This window comes from Gracilinanus agilis, chromosome 1 (assembly GCF_016433145.1).
Source record: "Gracilinanus agilis isolate LMUSP501 chromosome 1, AgileGrace, whole genome shotgun sequence".
Taxonomy (NCBI): domain Eukaryota; kingdom Metazoa; phylum Chordata; class Mammalia; order Didelphimorphia; family Didelphidae; genus Gracilinanus; species Gracilinanus agilis.
Window position 1 is genome coordinate 604,373,006 of NC_058130.1, and position 20,392 is coordinate 604,393,397.

The 20,392-nt window shown below is 39.2% G+C and overlaps 1 protein-coding gene across 1 annotated transcript in view; it reads right to left on the reverse strand.

Annotated features, from left to right (window-relative positions):
* Positions 1–557: 557 nt before the first annotated feature.
* Positions 558–20,392, reverse strand: part of PHACTR1 (phosphatase and actin regulator 1) — a 647,986-nt gene continuing 628,151 nt past the window's right edge. The window contains exons 11-14 of the mRNA XM_044658144.1: positions 16,711–16,772; positions 10,893–11,033; positions 4,776–4,852; positions 558–722 (exon numbers count right to left, since the gene is read on the reverse strand). Coding sequence (XP_044514079.1) covers positions 707–722; positions 4,776–4,852; positions 10,893–11,033; positions 16,711–16,772 — 296 coding nt within the window. The 3' untranslated portion in view covers positions 558–706. The remainder of the gene's footprint in view (positions 723–4,775; positions 4,853–10,892; positions 11,034–16,710; positions 16,773–20,392) is intronic.

The window sequence follows — 20,392 nt, forward strand, 5'->3', positions numbered from 1 at the left end:
ACTGTGCACACACCTCTTGTGGCCACTAGTCAACTAGAAACTCAAGCAGAAAAGGGCTTTCCTTTGTGTTCACTGTATGGAGGATGGGGACAGGGATGGAATGGAGGGAGTGTGGGGACAGGGGTCACTGAGAGCAGCATTCCCTGACTGTCTCCTCCTCCTAAGGTGCTTCCCAAACCAGAAGCCGCATTTGGTTTAAGTGCTTGGGACCTTATTTAAAAGGTCAGGCTGAACATTTTTTTTTTACTCTGTACAGTCATTCCCGGAAAGAAACCCATTGCCTCAGCTTTCTTTGGAGTTGAGTGATAGATGCTCGCGAGGATGAGGGTGGCTGAAGACGGAATGAATGCAGTTACCAGCTGGGCTTGGACAAATAGGACACATCCACATGCCAGAAAGTCTTAAAATGAGGACGCCAAGCTGTTGTCCTTGGCACTGCCAGGGGTGGGGTGGGGTGGGGGGTATTTCAGTGTCAGAAGTTATGTCAGCAGGTCTGATGACTGAATGGTAACCATCAAGTTTACAGATATATATGTATATATATGTATAATCCTCATTATGTTTATTTTTCTTCTTTTCTCTTCTTTTAAAAAAAGGCAGTTCAGAAGATTTACATGGTAATGGGAGAAGTGAATAATACCAGCACTTATGGTTCTTATAAATTCATGTTTTGAAGACCGCATAGCATTCGAGTGGAATTCAACTGCTACGGCCGATGAAACCTAAGGAAACAAAAACAAAACAAAAAAACAAAGCAGGAAAGTGAGTGGATAGACAGGTGATAACATGACTCCATACCTCTCAAAATGGGGTCCTTGGCTGCACTTGCCATTCTCATTTGTAATCCTGCCTCCACATCATCACTTAGTCAATAAGTATTTATTAAATACTTACTGTGTTTTAGATACTGGAAATATCAAGACAAAAAATGAAACAGTCTTTCTCTTCAAGGAGCTTACATTCTGAAATCCCTAAAACATGGTCATCTAGCCTCTGAAGGCTGGCTTAAATGATGAGAAATTTGCAGCAATTATAAAAGCTTTTCGAAGACAAAGATTGCATTAAAAAAATAAAAAAAAACTTGTAATATACAGTACCCAGGATAGTTCCATGACAAAATATGTATTTAATAATTGCTTGCTGAGGGGTAGCTGAGTAGCACGTAGACAGAGCATCAGCCCTGGAATCAGGAGGACTTGGGTTCAAAAATGGCCTCAGACACTTCCTAGCTGTGTGACATTGGACAAAGTCATTTAACCCCAATTATCTAGCCCCTTAATGCTCTTCTGCTTTGAAATCGGTAGTTAGTATTAATTTTATTTATTCTGAGATGGAAGAAAAAAGGCTTTAAAAAAAACAATAATTGCTGGCTGAGTATAACTGAATCCATTTTTTGGCTTTGTGTGTAAAAAAGAGGAAGGGTCATAGGGACACTTTGTGTGAATGAAGGTTAAAAATATCTAGAAGGAATGGGAAAGAATTTGATAGATGGCTCTCAAAGAGTGAGGTGAGGAAACATTTTCCCCTAACACTGAATATTTGCCAAAGGAATTTTTACCTTTCCCCCCTCCTTTGTGATTAAAGATAGTCACAGAAAAATGGACCAGGTATCAATCTAAGTTTCAAGTGACCAAAAGAAAAGTTGCTACTCTTTTCTTTTGGCCCTTGGCTTTTCTATATGCTAGATGGTGATGATAAATAACCTATTTGGTCTATCTCGGAGAGCCATCCATAATCAGCCTTCGGATCCTCTGCCATCATCTTCATATGATTCCCACTGGAACCTTGGATTCTAACCTTAGATCTCCCAGCTCTGATAGATGCGCTTTTATCTTAGCTTGCAGGGGAGCAAGATTCCACATCACTTTCCCATCGTATCCTCACCATGTCAAACCACGCTTCCCACTCCAACCCTCCAACAAACTTCCAACTTGTTATTCAGTAGTTTTCAGCTGTTTTCAGACTCTTTGTGACCCTATTTGGGGTTTTCTTGGCAAAAATACTGGAGTATCTTCAGTTCATTTTACAGAGAAGGAAACCAAGGCAAAAAGGATTAAGTGACTTGCCATGTGTCACTCAGCTAACAAGTATCTGAGGCTAGATTGAACTGAGGAAGATGAGTCTTCTTGACTCCTGGGTTGGCGTTCCATCTACTACTATATCCCTTTATATTTTGTTTTCCTATACTAGAACATAAGATTCTTGAGGGCAGGAACTGTCTAGCTTGCATGTATTTTTTCCCCTAGGACTAAGTGATAAGGAATAATAGTGTCTGATGAATAGTAAGCTTTTAATAAATTCTATCTATTATCTATCTTGATCTTTATATACCAGCCATTTATTAGGAGAGCCAAATTGGATAAGATTTTGTGAACTCTAATTTGCCAATCAAATTGAAGGTCATGATCCTGTTGCAGGGAGCCTGAAGGTTTCAAATGTGCAATGGTGATTCTTTCCCACCAGATTTTACCTTTCAAAAAAAGTCTCAGGGATAACTGGAAACTAAATAAACTGGGTTTCTACATTTCTAAGATATTTTGATAGCAATTCAGCATTTCCATGAATTTTAGTTCCCCTTTCAGTGGGAGAGAGATGAAGATGATGGCCTAAGAGTTTTGGGAACCTTAGATTTTAGTTTACTTGGTTTTTGGTCCTGGAACTTACCAGGTGATCATAGGCAGGTTGGTACCTCTGTGGGCCTCAGCTTCTCTACATGTCACTTCTGTTCAGTAATTTCAGTTGTGTCTTATTCTGCGATCCCATTTTTGGTTTTTCTTGGCAGAGTCAGACAAGACTGAAAACAACTGAAGAACAACAACATGGAGCTGGAAGTTTTTGGTGGGGGACAAGAGTGACATGGTGAGAAGACAGATGGAAAGAGAAGTGGAATCCTGCTTCCCTGCCAGATAAGATGAAAGTTTATCTAGAAAACTTGTTGTGGAAGACACTCCAAAAGGAGATATTTATCATTGCTGTGTGACATATGGGGCACTTAGGTGGCATAGCAGATAGAGCACTGGACTTGAAATCAGGAAGATCCATCTTCCTGAGTTCAAATCTGGCAACAGACACTTAATAGTAAGTGACCCTGGGAAAGTCGCTTAACCCTATTTGCCTTAGTTTCCTCATCTGTAAAGTGAGCTAGAGAAGGAAATGGAAAACCACTCCACTGTTCTTACCAAATAGGTTCATGAAGAGTTGGACATGATTGAAATAACTTAACAAGTGATATGTAGAGAGGCTGAGGCACACAGAGATGGTGACTTGCCTATGGTCACTTTGCTAGTTTTAGGATTAGAACTCAAGTGAACTAACTAAAAGCTAGGGTTCTCTGAAAATTATTTTTAGCCCACATCTGATTTTTTTCCATTAAAAAGTATGACAATTAATTTCACTTTCCTAGAGAATAACCTGATAATAACTCTCTTCCTTTGACCTCTGATAGCTAGTCCAGGACAGTCAGGAACTAGGAGTCAGGAGCCCTGTTGGGTCAGTGTCTAGATATAAATCCATCATTTTCCAGTGATGTGAAAATGAATAAATAAATCACTTGGCATCTGTGATATTTAGTTTCTTCATTTGTAAAGTGGGTGGTAATATTTGTCCTGCCTCTTTCACATAGTTCTTAAGAGGAAAGTATATTATAAAACCTCATAGACTTAATCAATGGAAGTTATCATCATTATCTGTTAAAAAGGGAGTACTTCTAAGACAGTGTCTTAGTGAAGATAAAATGAGTTAAGATATTTTGTTACCATTTTGTAAACTCTTAAGCAGTAAACAAACTATGTCAGGCAGTGAACCATGTCTGTGTGAGGCAGTTTGGTATAAGGGCTATTGTTCTAGTTTTGGATTCAGGAAGAATTGGGTGCAAATCCATCCCTGGACACTTCTTGGTTCTGCGACTATGACCAACCCACTGAACTTCAATTTTCTAACCTGTAAAATGGAGACAATAATAACCTCACAGATGTTCCCTTTTGTTCCCTAATTAACCCTGCCTCTTAGTTTCCCTGGCTTCCTTCAAGACTCAGCTCATATCCTGCCTTCTGTAGGAGGCCTTTTCTGATTTTCCCAACTGCTGATGGCTCCCCCTTTCAGATAGCCTTCCCATACTCAGCACATCTTGTATATACCCCGCACCACCTGAATGTACCAAGTACCAGGATACTTGTCTTCTCCCATTAGAATTTACATTTGTTGAGGGCAGGCCCTTTCCTTGCATTTCTTTGCATTCCCAGTCCTCAACATAGTGCCTGGCAGATTATAAAGTGCTTAATAAATTGTGCGGAGTGATTGATTCCAAAGCAGCCATGTTTGTCAAATGACTTTGCCAACTTTAAAAGACTATCCATGGCAAATACCAGTTATTATTAATAACAATAATAATTATTATCATTCCTCATAACCACCCCCCATCAAGAACATTAATCTTGAAAGTGGGAAAAGTGTCTCATTTAGAAGCTGACATTTCTTACTGGCAATTTTAAAAAGGAGAGCTAAAATGACGCAGCAGAGAAATAGCAGGGCTTGGACTCATCTTCCCGAATTCAAATCTGGACTCAGACACTTATTAGCTTTATGACCTATGGAAAGTCACTAAACTCTATTTGTCTCATTTTTCTTATCTGTAAAATGGGCTAGAGAAGAAAATGGCAAATCAGTCTAGTAGTATCTTTGCCAAGAAAACTCCAAAATGTGGTCAGAAATTCAGAGATGACTGAAACAACCAAACAACAAAAATGTTAGAAACGTCTTAAAAATCACCTACTCACCTTGTTAGATGTCTACTTAATTCATGAACTTCCATTTCAGTGCTTTTAAATTCATTGAGCTCCTTCCGAATGGCGGCCTGAAATGAAGAGTGGTTGGTAAATATAGAAATAAGGAAGATGAAAAGAAACACATTTTTCATTTCATACAGTAAATTTCCTTAAGCAATATATATATACCCAAGAAACCCTTTTAGAACTTACAAAAGAATCTCTAGAACCTAAATTGCAAATCAGGATGGGAAATGCATTTCTTTTCCCTCTTCTTCTTTCTCCTCTTTTCTATATCTTCTCTTTTTCTTTATGTTTTTTTTTCTATCCCTTTGTCTGTCTCACTCCCAAGACCTGTTATATATAGTTAATAAATTAATAATGGATATACATCTCTAAAGATAAATCATGACCATGCTTCAAGGCTTAAGTGTCAACCTTTCTTCTTACTGAGGCGAATAAATAAATTTGTTGCCAGCTACTAGGATTCCTTCAAAAACAAAACGCAAAAATACATCAAGAGGAGGAAAAGTTCACCAACTGGCTCATTTCACCACTTCCATTCCTTATTTATGAATTCTTTCTCTTATTATTTTATCAGTTCCAAGGTAATATACCTTGTCATTAACTTCCAGAAACAGATATATTTTTGGCATAAAAAAACAAATCACAACCTTTTCTCCTCCACCCTTAATAAATTCATTCCCACTACCCTGTCCAATGTTAAGGCTAGAACAGAGATTAGTCAGGCCTGATGATGGAGCAGAATGGGGAGAGGATAGAGTTGAACCTGAGAGAGAAGTTGAGGGTGAATACAGCAGTGAGAAGTTCTCACTGCTCACTTTTTTCTTAGGGGTAAAGACTTTAAATAAATAACAGATGTGCCCTTCATGTTTGAGTTTATTGACATATCAAGTGGCATCAAAGTTTAAGGTTGGAAAACCATCAAGTTCTTGATCTATAGGGCAGGAAAAAGAGGCAGAGAAAAGGGAGGAAGAGAGGAAAGAGAGATCATTAGCTAACAAACCGATGACAAATGTACGCTCATCTGTCAGCATTACTATTTCCTTTTCTGTTTCCTGTTCGTGTTTCTCTCCTTAGTCAAATGAGGACTTTTTTGAGGAAGCAGGTTATCTTATTGCTTAAATAATTATACAACACTTTATCATTGCATATTCATATGGAAATGTGTATACGTCTATATGCTGACATAATTAATGACATCAAGTCTGTTCCTGAAGAATACTCTTCCTGGATTTCAAATGATTAATGATGTTGTGCTGTGGACACGGGGTTATTCAATGAGCTGCATTTGAGTTCTGAATCCAACCTGTACTAATAGCTGTATACTATTCAGTAAATCATTTGTTTCTCCTCTTAGCTGTTTCTTCTGCTGTAAATCCTCATGCCACCTGTCTAAGAAAGCTTGTCATGAGGATCAAATGAAATATTTGTGTTGTGCATTTATAGTCAGAAAAATAATGGAAAATTTGAGTGCTAGATTTGTAGTTAGGAGGACATGAGTATAAACCCCAATTTTGCTATGCACTCCCCACGTTACTTTAATCTCTATGGACTTCGGTTTCATTATGTCTAAAATGAAATGGTTTGACTAGACTTCTCAGGTTCCCTTTAGTTCTAAATCTATGATCCTATGATCTTATGCAAGGTCTTAATATTCCCTGCAAACTAGCAGTTGCTTTATTGATTGTCCTGAGATGTGAGTAGCAGGAATATGGAGAGCTGGGCACTGAGCAGCTTTGTTTCAACACTTGCTCTAAGCCTAAGTGTCGTAGTAAAAGCTAGGTCAGCAAACCTATGGCACACGTGCCGGAGGGGGCTGCTTCCCTCTCACTCTCCACCTGTGCCTAAGGGCATCTCTCACATTACCCGCCCCCTCTGCCCAGCAACGGGATTGCTTTCTCCCTTCCCTGTCTGGGGTAATGGGGTGGCTCACATGTGGTGTGAGAGTTGCAGTTTGGGTACTTGGTCTCTAAAAGGTTTGCCATGAATGAGTTAGACCACCTACATGGAAAGGAAGAGAGCTAGTTGGTTCTCTTGCTTTCATAACTGTCCATACAGAGGTGTAAGTAGCAATTTTATACTTGTGAAAAGGCATTACTAAATTCATCTACCTAACCTAAGAGAAGGAACAAGATAGGCGGCTCTTCACATCAACTTATAATACAAAAATAATAATACAATAATTCAAATACAAAATAATACAAAATAAAAAAACAAAAATAAGAAGCTACTAAGTTAAATTCAAATGTCTCTCTCTGTGTGTATAGGGAAGGTAAGAAGTGGAATTAAGTCATTATATTGGCTTCAATGCTATTGAAGGAGTGCATGTGTTAATTTTTTGTATGCTATAAATTTTGGAACACTAGACCAAAGCCTTTGCCCTATTTATGACTCTGGTCCATGCAATGACATCAATATATTAGGGCCAAGAGAGATAGATACAATCAGAAAGTATTGGTTGTCTAATCCACTTCCATAATCATGAAAAAGCTACTCTTCAAGAAATTGTCATAAGATTCTCTTCAAGAATTCATGATAGGAAACTACTTTTAGAATCTCTGATTCAATTTCCCTAAATCTTTAGTACCCATGATGCCAGGTAGAAATATGGAAGTAGTTCTTCCTTGGACAAGGCCAAAGAGACCCTCAACAAAAATAAGGTTTAGATATTTCCATTCTTATAAGTGTATCTCCTTATAGTCTTTGTACTAATACAGGACAGATTGCATAGTGAGTGTCTTCTCTCTATATTTATTGAATGAAATGTGGGAAATGCAGGATATAACTAAGGGCAGTATTCAGAGCCCAATCCTTGGCAAGGGTGTTCTTGCCACTTAGTTCCTGGGACTAGCAACATTTGGCTTTCCTTAGTTACTATTCCTCTTGTCTTCCTTTAATGGAGAAAGTAGGTGCTAAGAGAGAAGATAGTAGGAAGAGGAAACATTGATTAAGCTCCTACTATGTATCAGGGTACTGTGCTAAGTGCTATACCAATATTATTTCATTTGGTCCTTACAATAAGCCTGGAAGGTTGGTGCTATTATCCCCATTTTATAATTGAGAAAATGATGGCAGACAGAGGGCAAGCAATTTGTCTGAGTTTACACAGTTAGCAAGTATCTGAGGCTGGATTTGAACTCAGTATTTATCCATTAAGCCATCTGGCTTCCTCTATAAAGAAAAGAAACTGAGAAATCATAAGTACAGACAGATTAGTGTTATAGGGTTAAAGTCACATTGATGCTTCTGGAGGCCAGGATGAGGACATTTGTATGTGGGGCAATAGGTGATTGGCAAGTCTTATAAAAATATTGCCTTTTGAGATAGTTGCTTATAATTCAAATTATAAAGAATTTGTTAAGTACCTACTAGATATGTCAGGCATTGTGTAAAATGCCATGGATACAAATGCAAGAAATGAAATAGCCCCTACTCTTCAAGAAGCTAACACAAATCAATCGAAGTGGGGCCAAGATTGAGGTAGGCACCAATGATCCACCGTGTGCTTTATGAAGAAATCACTCTAACTAGCATTTAAGAATGAGAGTTGTGCTAATGGCCAAGATGTCCACGAGCTGACCAGATTAAATAGATGCTTCCAAAATTCTCTAAGTAATCTAAATGCCCAGACCTTATTCAGAAGACTGGCAAGAAGAGAGAATGGTGGAACATACTGGATTATTGGTGAATGGTTGTAGGGAATTAGGATACAAAGGGATCACTCTTTTTTGGAAAGTAAGTGTTTGCCCCTAACAAACATATCCTTTAATTAAAGATCAACCTTTATACAACATCTGACTTAAATGTTATAGGGTGTGCCAAAAAGTCTTAACAAAAATTTAAAACATAAACTGAGATTCTTGAATATACATGAGTATTTAGTTAAATTTTTAACTGATTCAACCACATAAGGTAGAAGCAGTATGTAGGAGAGTTAGAGTACTATCCTAAGTACATTTGGCCATTTAATAACCTCACGGCAAACATGATTACTATTTAAGATTACAGAAAATTCAATAATTGAGGTACCACTAATTAAAATTAGTGTTAATGAAGTCAGAGGGTGGTTTAAAATTTTCCATTAATCAGTCAATGAATAAATATTTTTAAGGGCCTACTATGTGACAGATACTTTACTAAGCCCCGAGTATGAAAAAAGTGGCAAAAGACAGTCCCTGCCCTCAAGGACCTTATAATCTAATGAGGGAGATAATATAAAAACCAGTGGTTCCCAAACTTTTTTGGCCTACCGCCCCCTTTCCAGAAAAAATATTACTTAGCCCCCTGGAAATTAATTTAAAAATTTTTAATAGCAATTAATAGGAAAGATAAATGCACCTGCGGCTATCACTGCCCCCCTGGATCACTGCAGCACCCACCAGGGGGTGGTAGCACCCACTTTGGGAATCACTGATATAAACAAATATATACACAAAACAAGCTATTATACAGAATAAATAGGAACCAATAAAAAGAGAGAATTAAACATAGGAATTAAGAGGGGTAAGGAGATAGCTTCCTGAAGAAAGTGGGATTTTAGCTGGGACTAAGAGGAAGCCAAGGTCAATGGTTAAGAGTGGAGGGAGTATGTTTCAGGCATGAGAAATAGTTTAACTTTTAGAACTCATTTTGTGCAAATGAGTCAACATGTAAAAGTGTTTTGCGACCTTAAAACATTATGCCAATTATTATGATTATGATTATTCTTTATTAAAAAGGAGCATGCTAAACACAAGATCAAGGTAAATAAGAATTCAGCAGGAATTTTTTTTTACCAACCATAAGCATTTAGGAACAAAAATTTGAACTCAAATATTTATTATTACAAATAATATTTACTGCTTTATTAAAGCAAGTTTCATAAAGCCTCTAGTTCCTAGCAGTAACTAGCCTTGAGTATACCTTGGGCAAGTCACTTAATCTTTCAAAACATTCGTTTCATCATCTATAAGATGGGGATAATAATGCCTGATTGCTGCCTCAGAGGGCCATTTTTTTTAAACCTTTACCTTCCATCTTGGAATCAACATCATGTATTGGTTCCAAGGCAGAAGAGCAGTAAGCGATGGGAGTTAAATGAACATATAGCTAGGAAGTTTCTGGGGCCAGATTTGAACCCAGGATCTCTTGTTTCTAGACCTGGCTCTCAACTCACTGAGCCACCTAGTTGCCTCCTGAAGTTTTCTTAATCAAAGCACAGAAAAGCTATTTAAGAAGGATGCTGAAGCACTAGCTTGTGTAGATGTGGCCCACCTCACGCCCATATAGAAAATACGTTTAGCAGGTTGTGGAAGCTTAGGTGGCCTTGAGATATCCTATAAATCTTAAGAGCATTCCCCCGCAAAAGAGGTTCTGAAAAGTCAGATGCAACTGGAACAACTGAACAACCCAGCTAGGAATATTGCAAAAAAGAATCAATTTAAGAGACCTTTGCCGAATTAGAGCAAACTGAATGACTCAATCAATCAAACAATCTGCACTAATAAAGCTCTATCCGCCCCCCCCCCTTTTTCTGCCATGTGCCAGTTACCATGCTGGGTACTGAGGATGCAAAGACAAGAAAATAATCTTTAATACCAAGGGGTTTGCATTTTATTGGGAGGGAGGGAAAGGCAGCATCCATAAATATAAGTATATATAAAATAAATATGTAAAGAAAAATATGTACACATAAAATAAATATAGCTTTATATATAGAACAAATGTGATCCCTAGCATTTCCCTCTCCTTTTTGGTCGAATTATCCTCCTCCTCTTGCCTCCTTTATTCCCCTCTGTAAAGTGGGTGTGATTCTATCCATCCTTTGTCTATGACTTTCCTAGAGTGGTGAGAATTAACTCTAGTGATGATCACAAGCTATTTGGGGCTCCTGCTAGAAGGTGTGATGGAAATAGCTCTATTATTTTCCCAGCTGTTGGGCCTCCCCGCTGGCATTCGGCATTCAATTGCCAGCTGAGATTGTGACTAACACTTTGGGGCCAGTCTCATTAGAGAGCTCCCTCACACCAAGTGTGAAATGCAACAACAGATTTATCATCCCCAAGGCAGGAGCTCGGATCTAGTCTCCAGCTCTTTTCCCTCTCCCTCCCTTGAGATTCTGCTTACTTTGTCTGCAGCAGTGAGTCGAGTCCAGGGCTTATCTGCTCTCCTGTCATAATCTTGAGCATCAGCCACTTCCACGTAGTCACTGAAGCGAATGAGAATCTTCCTTTCACGGAGCTCTTCAACAGTTGGTCTCTGACTGAGCTATAAGGGGGAGAGGGAAAGATGGTACCTAGTGAAGCATCGTAGCACTTTTAGAGTTGGAAGGGACCATCTAGTCCAATTCCCCCATTTTATAGATGAGGAAACCAGGAAAGCTAAGGGACTTCGAGGTCACATAGGGACTAAATCACTGAAGGGGGAATTTGAAAGTAGAATCAATACTCTTTCCTGATACCATGCCTCTTCCACGCTGACTTATATAAGGTTATAATTAATTAGGGCCACAGTCTTGGGTCTACTGACTTATAAATTAGAGCTTTTTATATTATCCAACAATGAATGCCATTTTCCCTTTTAAGGCTATTTTTCAGGCCTCACAACTATAGACACAGGCATAGCTACAGACAGCACTTGTTCTAATAGCAGGCAAAATAAACAAACACATTTCAGACTGTTCTAGTTTGCCACCATTCTGGCATCATGTGGTTCTTGGCTAGACCTGGAATGTTCATTTCCTACTGCCAGTTGGAGGACATAGGGGAAGTAGTAGCTGATGGGCATTGTATGGAAGCCAAATAGGGTAACAGGCTTGTGTGATGCTCCCAGGCCATTAGGACCCAGGTAGGCCTAGTAGGTTCTCTGGAGACTAATGCTGACCTAAAATACCATGAAAATATATACAGAAATCAATAGCAGAGATTCCTAACCTGGGGTCTATGAATTTCGTTGTTTTCTTAAAAACAAACAATTTTTCAGTAATCAAAATTCAATGTAATTGGCTTTCTTTGTAATCCTGTGTATTTAATTCTCTGTATTCTATAGCATTATTCCAAAAAGAGGTACATAGGCTTCACTAGAACACCAAGGAGGTCTGTGATAGATAGCTAGGGTGACACAGTAGATAGAGCACTGGGAAAAGTCTGGAAAACCCGAGTTCAAATATGGACTCAGAAACTTACTAGCTTTGTGACCCTCCATTTCCTCAGATGTAAAATGGACATGATAATAAGCACCTTCCTCCCAGGGTTATTGAGAGGATCGAATATACATCATATTTATAAAGTGTTTTAACACAGCGTCTGGCCCATTAATGCTTATATAAAGTCCTTATACATAAAGTGCTTTGTAGATGCTTATTGCTCCTATGACACACAAAAAGATTAAGAATTCCTGGGTTGTAGAGTGTGCTGGAGATCACCCAATCAGAATGATCTCTCTAGAGAAACTTCAGATCCACTCTGGGTTCATTTGGTTACCCTAAGATGTAGCACTGAGGCAGGTAGCATGACTTCACGTGGTCTGCTTTGGTGCAGTGAAGACTAGGAGGGGAAGGCAGGGTATTTGAGGCCCCCAAATTATAAGTTTCCTATTATAATTATAACAAAGTGAAACATTCAGTAAGGTCTACTACTCTTTTTTTTTTAACCTTTACCTTCTGTCTTGGACTCAATACTGTGTATTGATTCCAAGGCAGAAGAATGGTAAGGGCTAGGCAATGAGGGTTAAGTGACTTGCCCAGGGTCACACAGCAGGGAAGTGTCTGAGGCCAGATTTGAACCTAGGACCTCCTGTCTCTAGGCCTGGCTCTCAATCCACTGAGCTACCCAGCTGCCCCCATTGTCTACTACTCTTGAAGATGATGATGGTGGCCATAATTTCTGTTATAAGTTCCCTCTTGCCATCAGGACTAGGAGTAAGGGTAGGTCTCTGTTGGCATTTACAGAATTGGTAAGGCTTTCAATGTTCAATTGCCCTGTAGTCCAAAGTTCTGCATTTCACCAAGTTGTTTGTGGTAGGCAATGGCCAATTTAGTGTAAAAATTGGTGATAGGCAATGGGATCGATCTCTACCCTTTGGTCAAACAAAAGCTCCTCACTGTTTGAAGCCCGTGGAATAAATGAATAAAAAGATCTATCATTATTGGGACTGAATCTTTCTGCTGGCCTGAATGAGGCTCGGGGAAGCACAACTGTGTGTTTGCAATTGGCTACACACATGGTGTTGGGTCTGGAAAAGAACAGAGATTGAGGGGAGAACATGTGGGAGAGAAGATATATCCATAGCTACTGCTCTACATCTTCTGGGGAATCAGATTTGCCTCCACATTCAGGTCTGTGGGGAGCAGTGGTGGCTTGAAGGGGGCTTGGGTAGCAGTTTTCTTCAATGTGTGGGTCTTTACAATAAGAATATTTAATTTCACATCAATCAAATGCCGGGAAATTTATGGAGACTAAAACTCAGCTAGTCTCTAAAATCTCAAACCAAGGCAGGAAGAAAGGAGAGAAGGGCCATTATTGGTTTGCTCTCTGGACACAACTGAACATGGTCTTTAAAACCTGCCTTACTCAGTATGAATATTATGACAGAGGCAGCTGCTTTGGCTACCAAAGAGTCACCCAGGCTCTCTCTTTTGCCGTCCTGCCTCATTGAGTTCGTTAAAATTAAGATGTGTGTGGTGTGGGTGTTATTTATTGAGGAAACCAGAGGACTAGGGGGAAGGCAATGAGTAAAAATACTAATAAGTAGCAGCAAAGGCCACCGTCTGGCTTGTCTGTGATAAGGGCTCAAAAGAAGCACACAGAACTATGGGACAGGAAGCAATGTGTATATATTCCCCACCCTGCTTGTCAGCTTCCTCACCTCTTGGCAGTTCAGGGCTGCAAATGGAGATATGTGACCACACTATATTTTGGGAAGTTGCCTTTTCATTCACCCCTCTCTCTCATACTCCACTGACCCTTCACTCAGAAGCCCAGTATTTCTCAGGCACCAGATTGATAATCAATTGAAGATGGATGGCTAAAAAGGAAGTGATGATGCAGAAAGTGATATTTTTTTAGAAAGTTGGGAGTGGGGTTTAAATCTTGGTTAGGTATCTGAGAAAATGACCAGACTTGATTACTTTTTTAGGGTTATTCCTCTTGGCATTATCTGGTCCACCATGAAATAGCTGAGGGAGGATTCATCACCACTGGCCCTGGCAAGGGCAAACTATGGCTGAAGTGTTTACCTTGAGATCCTATAAAATTATGTCTAAGGGTAAGAACCAGAGGCAGTTGTAGTTGCTCAGTGGTAAGAGAGTTGGGTCTGGAATCAGGAAGACCTGAGTTCAAATCCAGCCTTAGACACTTCCTACCTCTGCAACCTTAGGCAAGTCACATAACCACTGTATGCCTAGCAGGCAGTTAGTTGACTCAGTGGATAGAGTGCTGGGCCTGGAGTCAGGAAGAACTGAGTTCAATCTAACCTCAGACACATCGTGGCTGTGTGATCTTGGCAAGTCACTTAACCATTGATTGTCTGACAAAAGGATCCACTGGATCCACTGAAGAAGGCAATGGCAAACTATTCCAGTATCCTTGCCAAGAAAACCCAAGGGAGAGTTATGGTCCATGGGAGTCATGAAGGGTCAGACGCAACTAAATGACTGAACAACAACTTAGCCTGAAATTCTGTAAAGCTCTGTCTCAGTGAAAGAACTAAGACTTGTCTTTCCACTTTTCCAGAAAAACTTAAAATTTTAAAGAATTGGTGATTGATTAAGTAGAACTTTAAAATTTCTGGGTTCCTGAATTTTTGGGGTGTTTTAGGGAAGCAACAAATTATTTCAAGTCATTTCAAATAGGGCATTAGACTGTCTCTTTTAGAGACATAAGCCAACTTATTTTATTTGCTACAAAGGCCATGGAGGGGGTGGAATAGAGACCCCAGGAGAATATGTCTAAGCCTATTCCTGGCAAGAGTTTAGCACTTGAACTTTTTGGTAAAATACTTCCCTATCAATAGCTTTGATGAAATAAGGAGTATAATTATCACCCCCCCCTTCCCCATTTTAATGATGGGGAATCTGAGTCTCTCAAAGGTTAAGTGATTTGCCTAAGGTCTCTTGTACTTTTATTGGGTACAGGATTTCCTTATACTGAATGAGATCCAACAGTCAGCCTACAGTCCAAAGTCATATGGTTAGAGCTAAGCTGGGTGACCCAAACCAAGGTTCTCAGTTTTCTTTCCAGTAGACACTACAATGCCTCTTCAACAGGGAGAGAGTTCTATGGTTTGACAGTGTTAGTTTGTATTATTCATGTGAAGGTGGCACATGTTTCTAAAAAGTTTCCCTTGGGAATCAGCCAGTGATTGATCTTTCAAAACAATGAGTGAGAATTTCAAGGATCGAGGAGGCTTTGTTTGAAGGACTGTACAACATGTATGATGCTGAGCAAGTCACTTGATCTTTTGGGAAATGCATTTTCCCTGTTTGTTAAACAGTGGTGAGAGATGGCTTGGTACCATGTTTGGAAAAGCACTCAGGAAGGTAAGATTGGTAACCATAAATCATAACTTTTTAGGAAGGATGATCTTCACAACATTCCTAAATTGTCTTATTTGTATAGTTGCAGACAAAAGTAAAGATGTACTAAATAATTATGCATTTTAAGGGATCTAGTAACTGTTTCCAAGATTTGAGTATTGGTTCTCTAGAAACTCTCATTGAAATGACTGAGAAGGATGTTTCACAATAATAATGAAAATAGCAAGTATTTATATATCACTTCAAGGTTTATATAAAAACTTTAAATGTTATCTCATTTTATTTTCATAAGAACCCTATAAGGCAGGTGCCATTATTATTACCCTCATTTTACAAACAAGGAGACTGAGGCAGAGGTTAAAGTGACTTGTTCAGGATCATAGCTAAGTGGGTGAGGAGGGATTGGAACTCAGGTCTTCCTGATTCCAAGTTCAGTACTCTATCCTCTATGAATGTGGTTTTCTATCTTCTTTAGTTCCTCATAGATTCATTATTCTTGTCAATATCATCGAAGAACCAATCCAGAATAACTCAAATGAAGACCTTATTGTTAAAGATGTACTTAGAGGGACTTAAAAATAATTTGCACTCATATTTTTACATGTATTATAATACTTCAGTTGCCAAACTTTTGGCTTGTATGCTTTAAAAACTTCAGAAAAAATACTATCATTTTCCCCCTCCTTTTTAAAGGAGGAGGGCATTTTTCCATCAATTCACTTGGTTGTGGAGCCTTTTAAATGCCTTCCTTTGATTTAATGTTCTCAATATTATCTTAGTATCTGTGAGTAATTCAGTCTGGTTGGCAATAAGTGCCATTATAAAGACAAGAAACGTCAAATCACAAGAAAGGAGAAAGCCACAGCCTCTGATTACTGGAGAATTTATTTTCATATTTAAATTGATCAGTTTGAGTAATGAGTCTATTGAAAATAATAATAAAAAAAGGAACAGTTAAGTGGCTCAGAGGATAGAAAGACAAGCCTGAAGACTGGAGGTCCTGGGTTCAAACTTGACCTCAAATACTTCATAGTTGTGTGACTTGGCAAATCACTTAACCCCAGTCGCCCAGCCCTTACTGCTCCTTTGCCTTGGAACCAATACTCAGTATTGATTTCAAGACAAGAAGTAAGGGATTAAATTTTTTTTTTCAAAAATTTACTTTAATTGAAAATAATATCAACAGGAAGTGTCATACCCTCTAGGGAACTCAAAATCAGAAAATGAAAATGCTGAATACAGGGTCTAACCAGGGCTACCCTCACTAATGTCATTGAAGTTGCAATGTGGGTTGCTGATGGAAATGGCGACCAAATTACCACTGAAACAATACCAAGGCTATACAAAGGAATGGAAGAGGTGGCTTGGCATGGCCACTCAAGTCCTCTAGGATTGTTAGTCTCCTCTCACCTTTCGCGTTAGCCGCCTTTTGATTTCTCGTTTCTCCTCTTGCTCTTCTTGTTCATTCCGAGCTGGAAGAGATATATAAGATTCTTTTGATTTTTGCAAGTAGCCAAAAAAAAAAAAAGGTTCGTCATCTGAATTTTTATTTACTTATTTATTTCTTATATACTACGCTTACACGGTATTTCACAATCCATGAGAAAATTCTTCTGAGAACTGGATGGTCCCTATCTCTAATCTCTTCTGGCCTCTTGTCTTCCTTTCATCACCTATATTTGGAAATCTTTTCAGATTGCCTGTGCTCATTCAATGTGGTCTAAAAAGTACTCATTGAACTCTTAATTGTGGTTTCTTTATCTCTTTAAGTTATTAGACCCCACACAATGAGTAGATGAGTTAGGCTAGGCACCAGAGGATAAAAACGATAGTGATGTTATAAAAATACATGGAAAACTTTTGAGCAGGCTTTGCGGAAGAAACAGGATAGTTTTCTTCCACCAACGTGACTGCTGGCTTTGCTCAATTGCTCAGTAAACCCATCCAGAGTTAGCTATATCTTATAGGTTCTGCTGCCTCACAGAGACAAAACTAGGGCTCATTATGATGTGAGTCTTTCCCCTAACTCAGCATAGGAGCAAAATGGAGGGTGCCCAAAGGGGAGCACTTGCTACAGAAAATAAAAACAAAAACAAAAAATGCAAAATTGACACTAAGACCCCAGTGAGCCCAAGGGGCCATCAGGGGAAATTCATACAGAGATCAGATAGAAGACATTCCAGGAACTTCTACTTTTAGAAATTCCCTAAGTAAACCTTTATAATTAGGCAGATAACCAACGTAGGGTTTCTGTGATTGGGCTGTTACATGGGTGTATGTAGTATCAAGTGGCCATCTTCAGCCTCATATGAAGAATCCCCAGAGCTCAGGAAATTAAACATTGCTTGTTCCAATTTCCTCATTGTAAAATGAGCTAGAAAAGGAAATGGCAAACTACTCCAGTCTCTTTGCCAAGAAAACCCCAAATGGGGTCACAATGAGTTGGACATGACTGAAAAACAAAAATATGTATAGATTCACCTTGTTCAGTCATCCTTCCTGAACTTTACTGGGAATGCTCCAAACTATCAGATGTGGCCATCTCAGTTAGTACTTTCCCTCCTTCCTGATTGTCTCAGAGTAGAGAAACAGAGAGAAATAAGTGGCTCTGGATTTCTTGTTGTCCATAAAATATTAACTCAGTAAGACCCTATAGGGAAGCTGTCAGTGGAGATTTCCATTCAAGGTGGCTGTAGAACCAACTTTCAGCACAAATGCTTCAAGTGAGTGATGGCACTGAAGTTCAGAAATGAGAGGCCAATTGTCTGAGACCTTTAGAGTTGGAGGGTCAGATGTTGGAGGTCACCCGTCCAATCTCCTTATTTTACAGATGAGGAAACTACTGCCCAGGGAGGTTGATTACTTGCCCAAGTCCCAAATGAGTGGTGGAACTAAGACTTGTACTGATGTCCTATGATGTCAATTCAGTATTCTTTCTACTACCCTCAAACTGACTTGGTTAAGGTAACAAAGTTAGAGTGGGACCAGGAAGACAGCCAAGTTGCCAGGATTACCAGTGATTAGATTCATCCCACAGGGCAGGGACCAATTCCCTGGTCAAGGCCAGTTTTACATGAAGGTAGAGTAAGAGGTTGCTTATCTGATATGATTTGAAGAATGTCATCAAGGGGCACTACCTTCCCCCACAATTCCACCCTAAACCCCCCACCAAATTCTACCAAATCAAATAATTACAAAACTGACTCTTTCCCACTAGCTTTAGACAATGTTGAAAATTACCATCGTTGGGGATTATATTGGGTTTAAAGATTACTTTCTAGGAGATGCCTTCCAAAATATAATATGCCTCTTGGAAAGAAAATACATTAAGCTATCTCTAGCCATTAATGTATCTTATCATGTCTAAATTGTTAAAAATTAGGGCCACTTAACAAGGCAAAAGTGGTCATAAAAGGCGAGACACTGGATACATAAATGTTGAATCAAGAAGGCTAGAAGATGAAATCTGTAGCATCATGACCTTCTAGGAGAGGTCAGGCATGAATGGGGTGTTCCCCGAGGTATTGGAGGTTTAGGGTGAGACGAGGGAGAACTTCTGAAAAGATAAAGTGGAAACCCAAGAGCACTGGAGCTCTGGGCACAGAGTAGTGAGTAGTGGTCAAAGTCAAATTTCAAAGAACCATAGAATGTTGGAGATCTTAAAGATAATCCCATCCAAACCCCTCATTTTATGAGAAAGAGGTTAATTGACTTGCTGAAGGGAGCATATGTAGATAGAACTCAGGTCTCCTGATTTCCAGGCCCGTAGTATTCTTTCCAATATACCACACTACCTTTGCCAACCTTGCATTTTTGCTAAGGACTAATTATTATATGGGACAAACCTTAGGCTAGAAGTCAGCTCCCTCTGATTCCCATTGAGCAGTATCCAGAAGCCACAGGGTGTAGATTCCATGAATAGCATGGTGGACTTGGGAATCTTAGCTGGCCCACTATCATAGTTCCCAAATAAGAAGGTCAAAAGCCCTCACCTATATTGCCTAAAGCCACCTCTCTAAATAAAAGCACTTTCTAAACAGGAGGAATGTAATAAATACAGGAGTTGTCATGGGGAGGGTCAATGATCTCACTATTATGGGCAGCATCTGTTAATAGTATTCATTATGTGCTCATATAGGATGCTGAACTAGCTGTTGTATAAAAAGCAAGAGAAGGGGGTTTATCACTGAGCAGGTTGGGGTTAATCATTATTTACATAACTCTTAAAGGTTTCCTTAGGGCTTCACATACATTGCCTCATTTGATTATTACAAAAGTCCTGGGGGGACAGGTTTACAGTTATTATTAGTCCCATTTTTCCAATTCCTTTTTCTAGTTGTGTGGTCCATTTAAAAGGATCCAAAGCATATAAATACAACAACAAAATCTATCTAAAAGATCTAGAATTTTCTCTATTTTAAAAAATGATCAATTTAAAAAATAATGCTAAAATGTTGTCCCTCCTTGTTTGGGGTGAGCTTTAGAAACACTCTGGATTTTAGAAAATGTAAAAGGACCAACACTTCTGGATTTTGCCAGGCATTGCTTGAGGGAATGGGGCTTTTGAAGGGAAGAAACATACTAAGCCATGGGGCAGAGTAGGGAAAAAAACCAAGTTAAAATAAGCTCCCCCACTTTTTTTCCCAACTCCAGATTTCCTTAGTCTATAAGCTAAGACTCTGAGGAAGGGATGTTGCCCAAAGTCTGGCCAGCCAGACTAGTCTAGGCAAGAAGTATCTCAGATAGATAATGAATCTAGGAATCAGGATTCAGACCTGAGTTTGAGCCCAGCTTCTAAGACTAATTACTAATTGTGGTCTCATAGAGAAGTCATTTACCCCTCAGTGTGCTTCCAAGATATGACTGACTTGCTGTCAAGCTAGAAATCTTGTGGGGATTGGGCTGTGGGATTTTCATCTCCTCTCCCACGGAGCCTTTTCACGGCTTCTGAAAGAGAGTGCCAACCAGGCTGCTGGACTTGGAATCAGGGAGACCAGGATTTGAACTCTACCTGAGACACTTACTAGCTGTGCGTGACTCTGTGGGCAAGTCACCACATCTGTGGGACTCAATTTCTTCATTTATAATATGG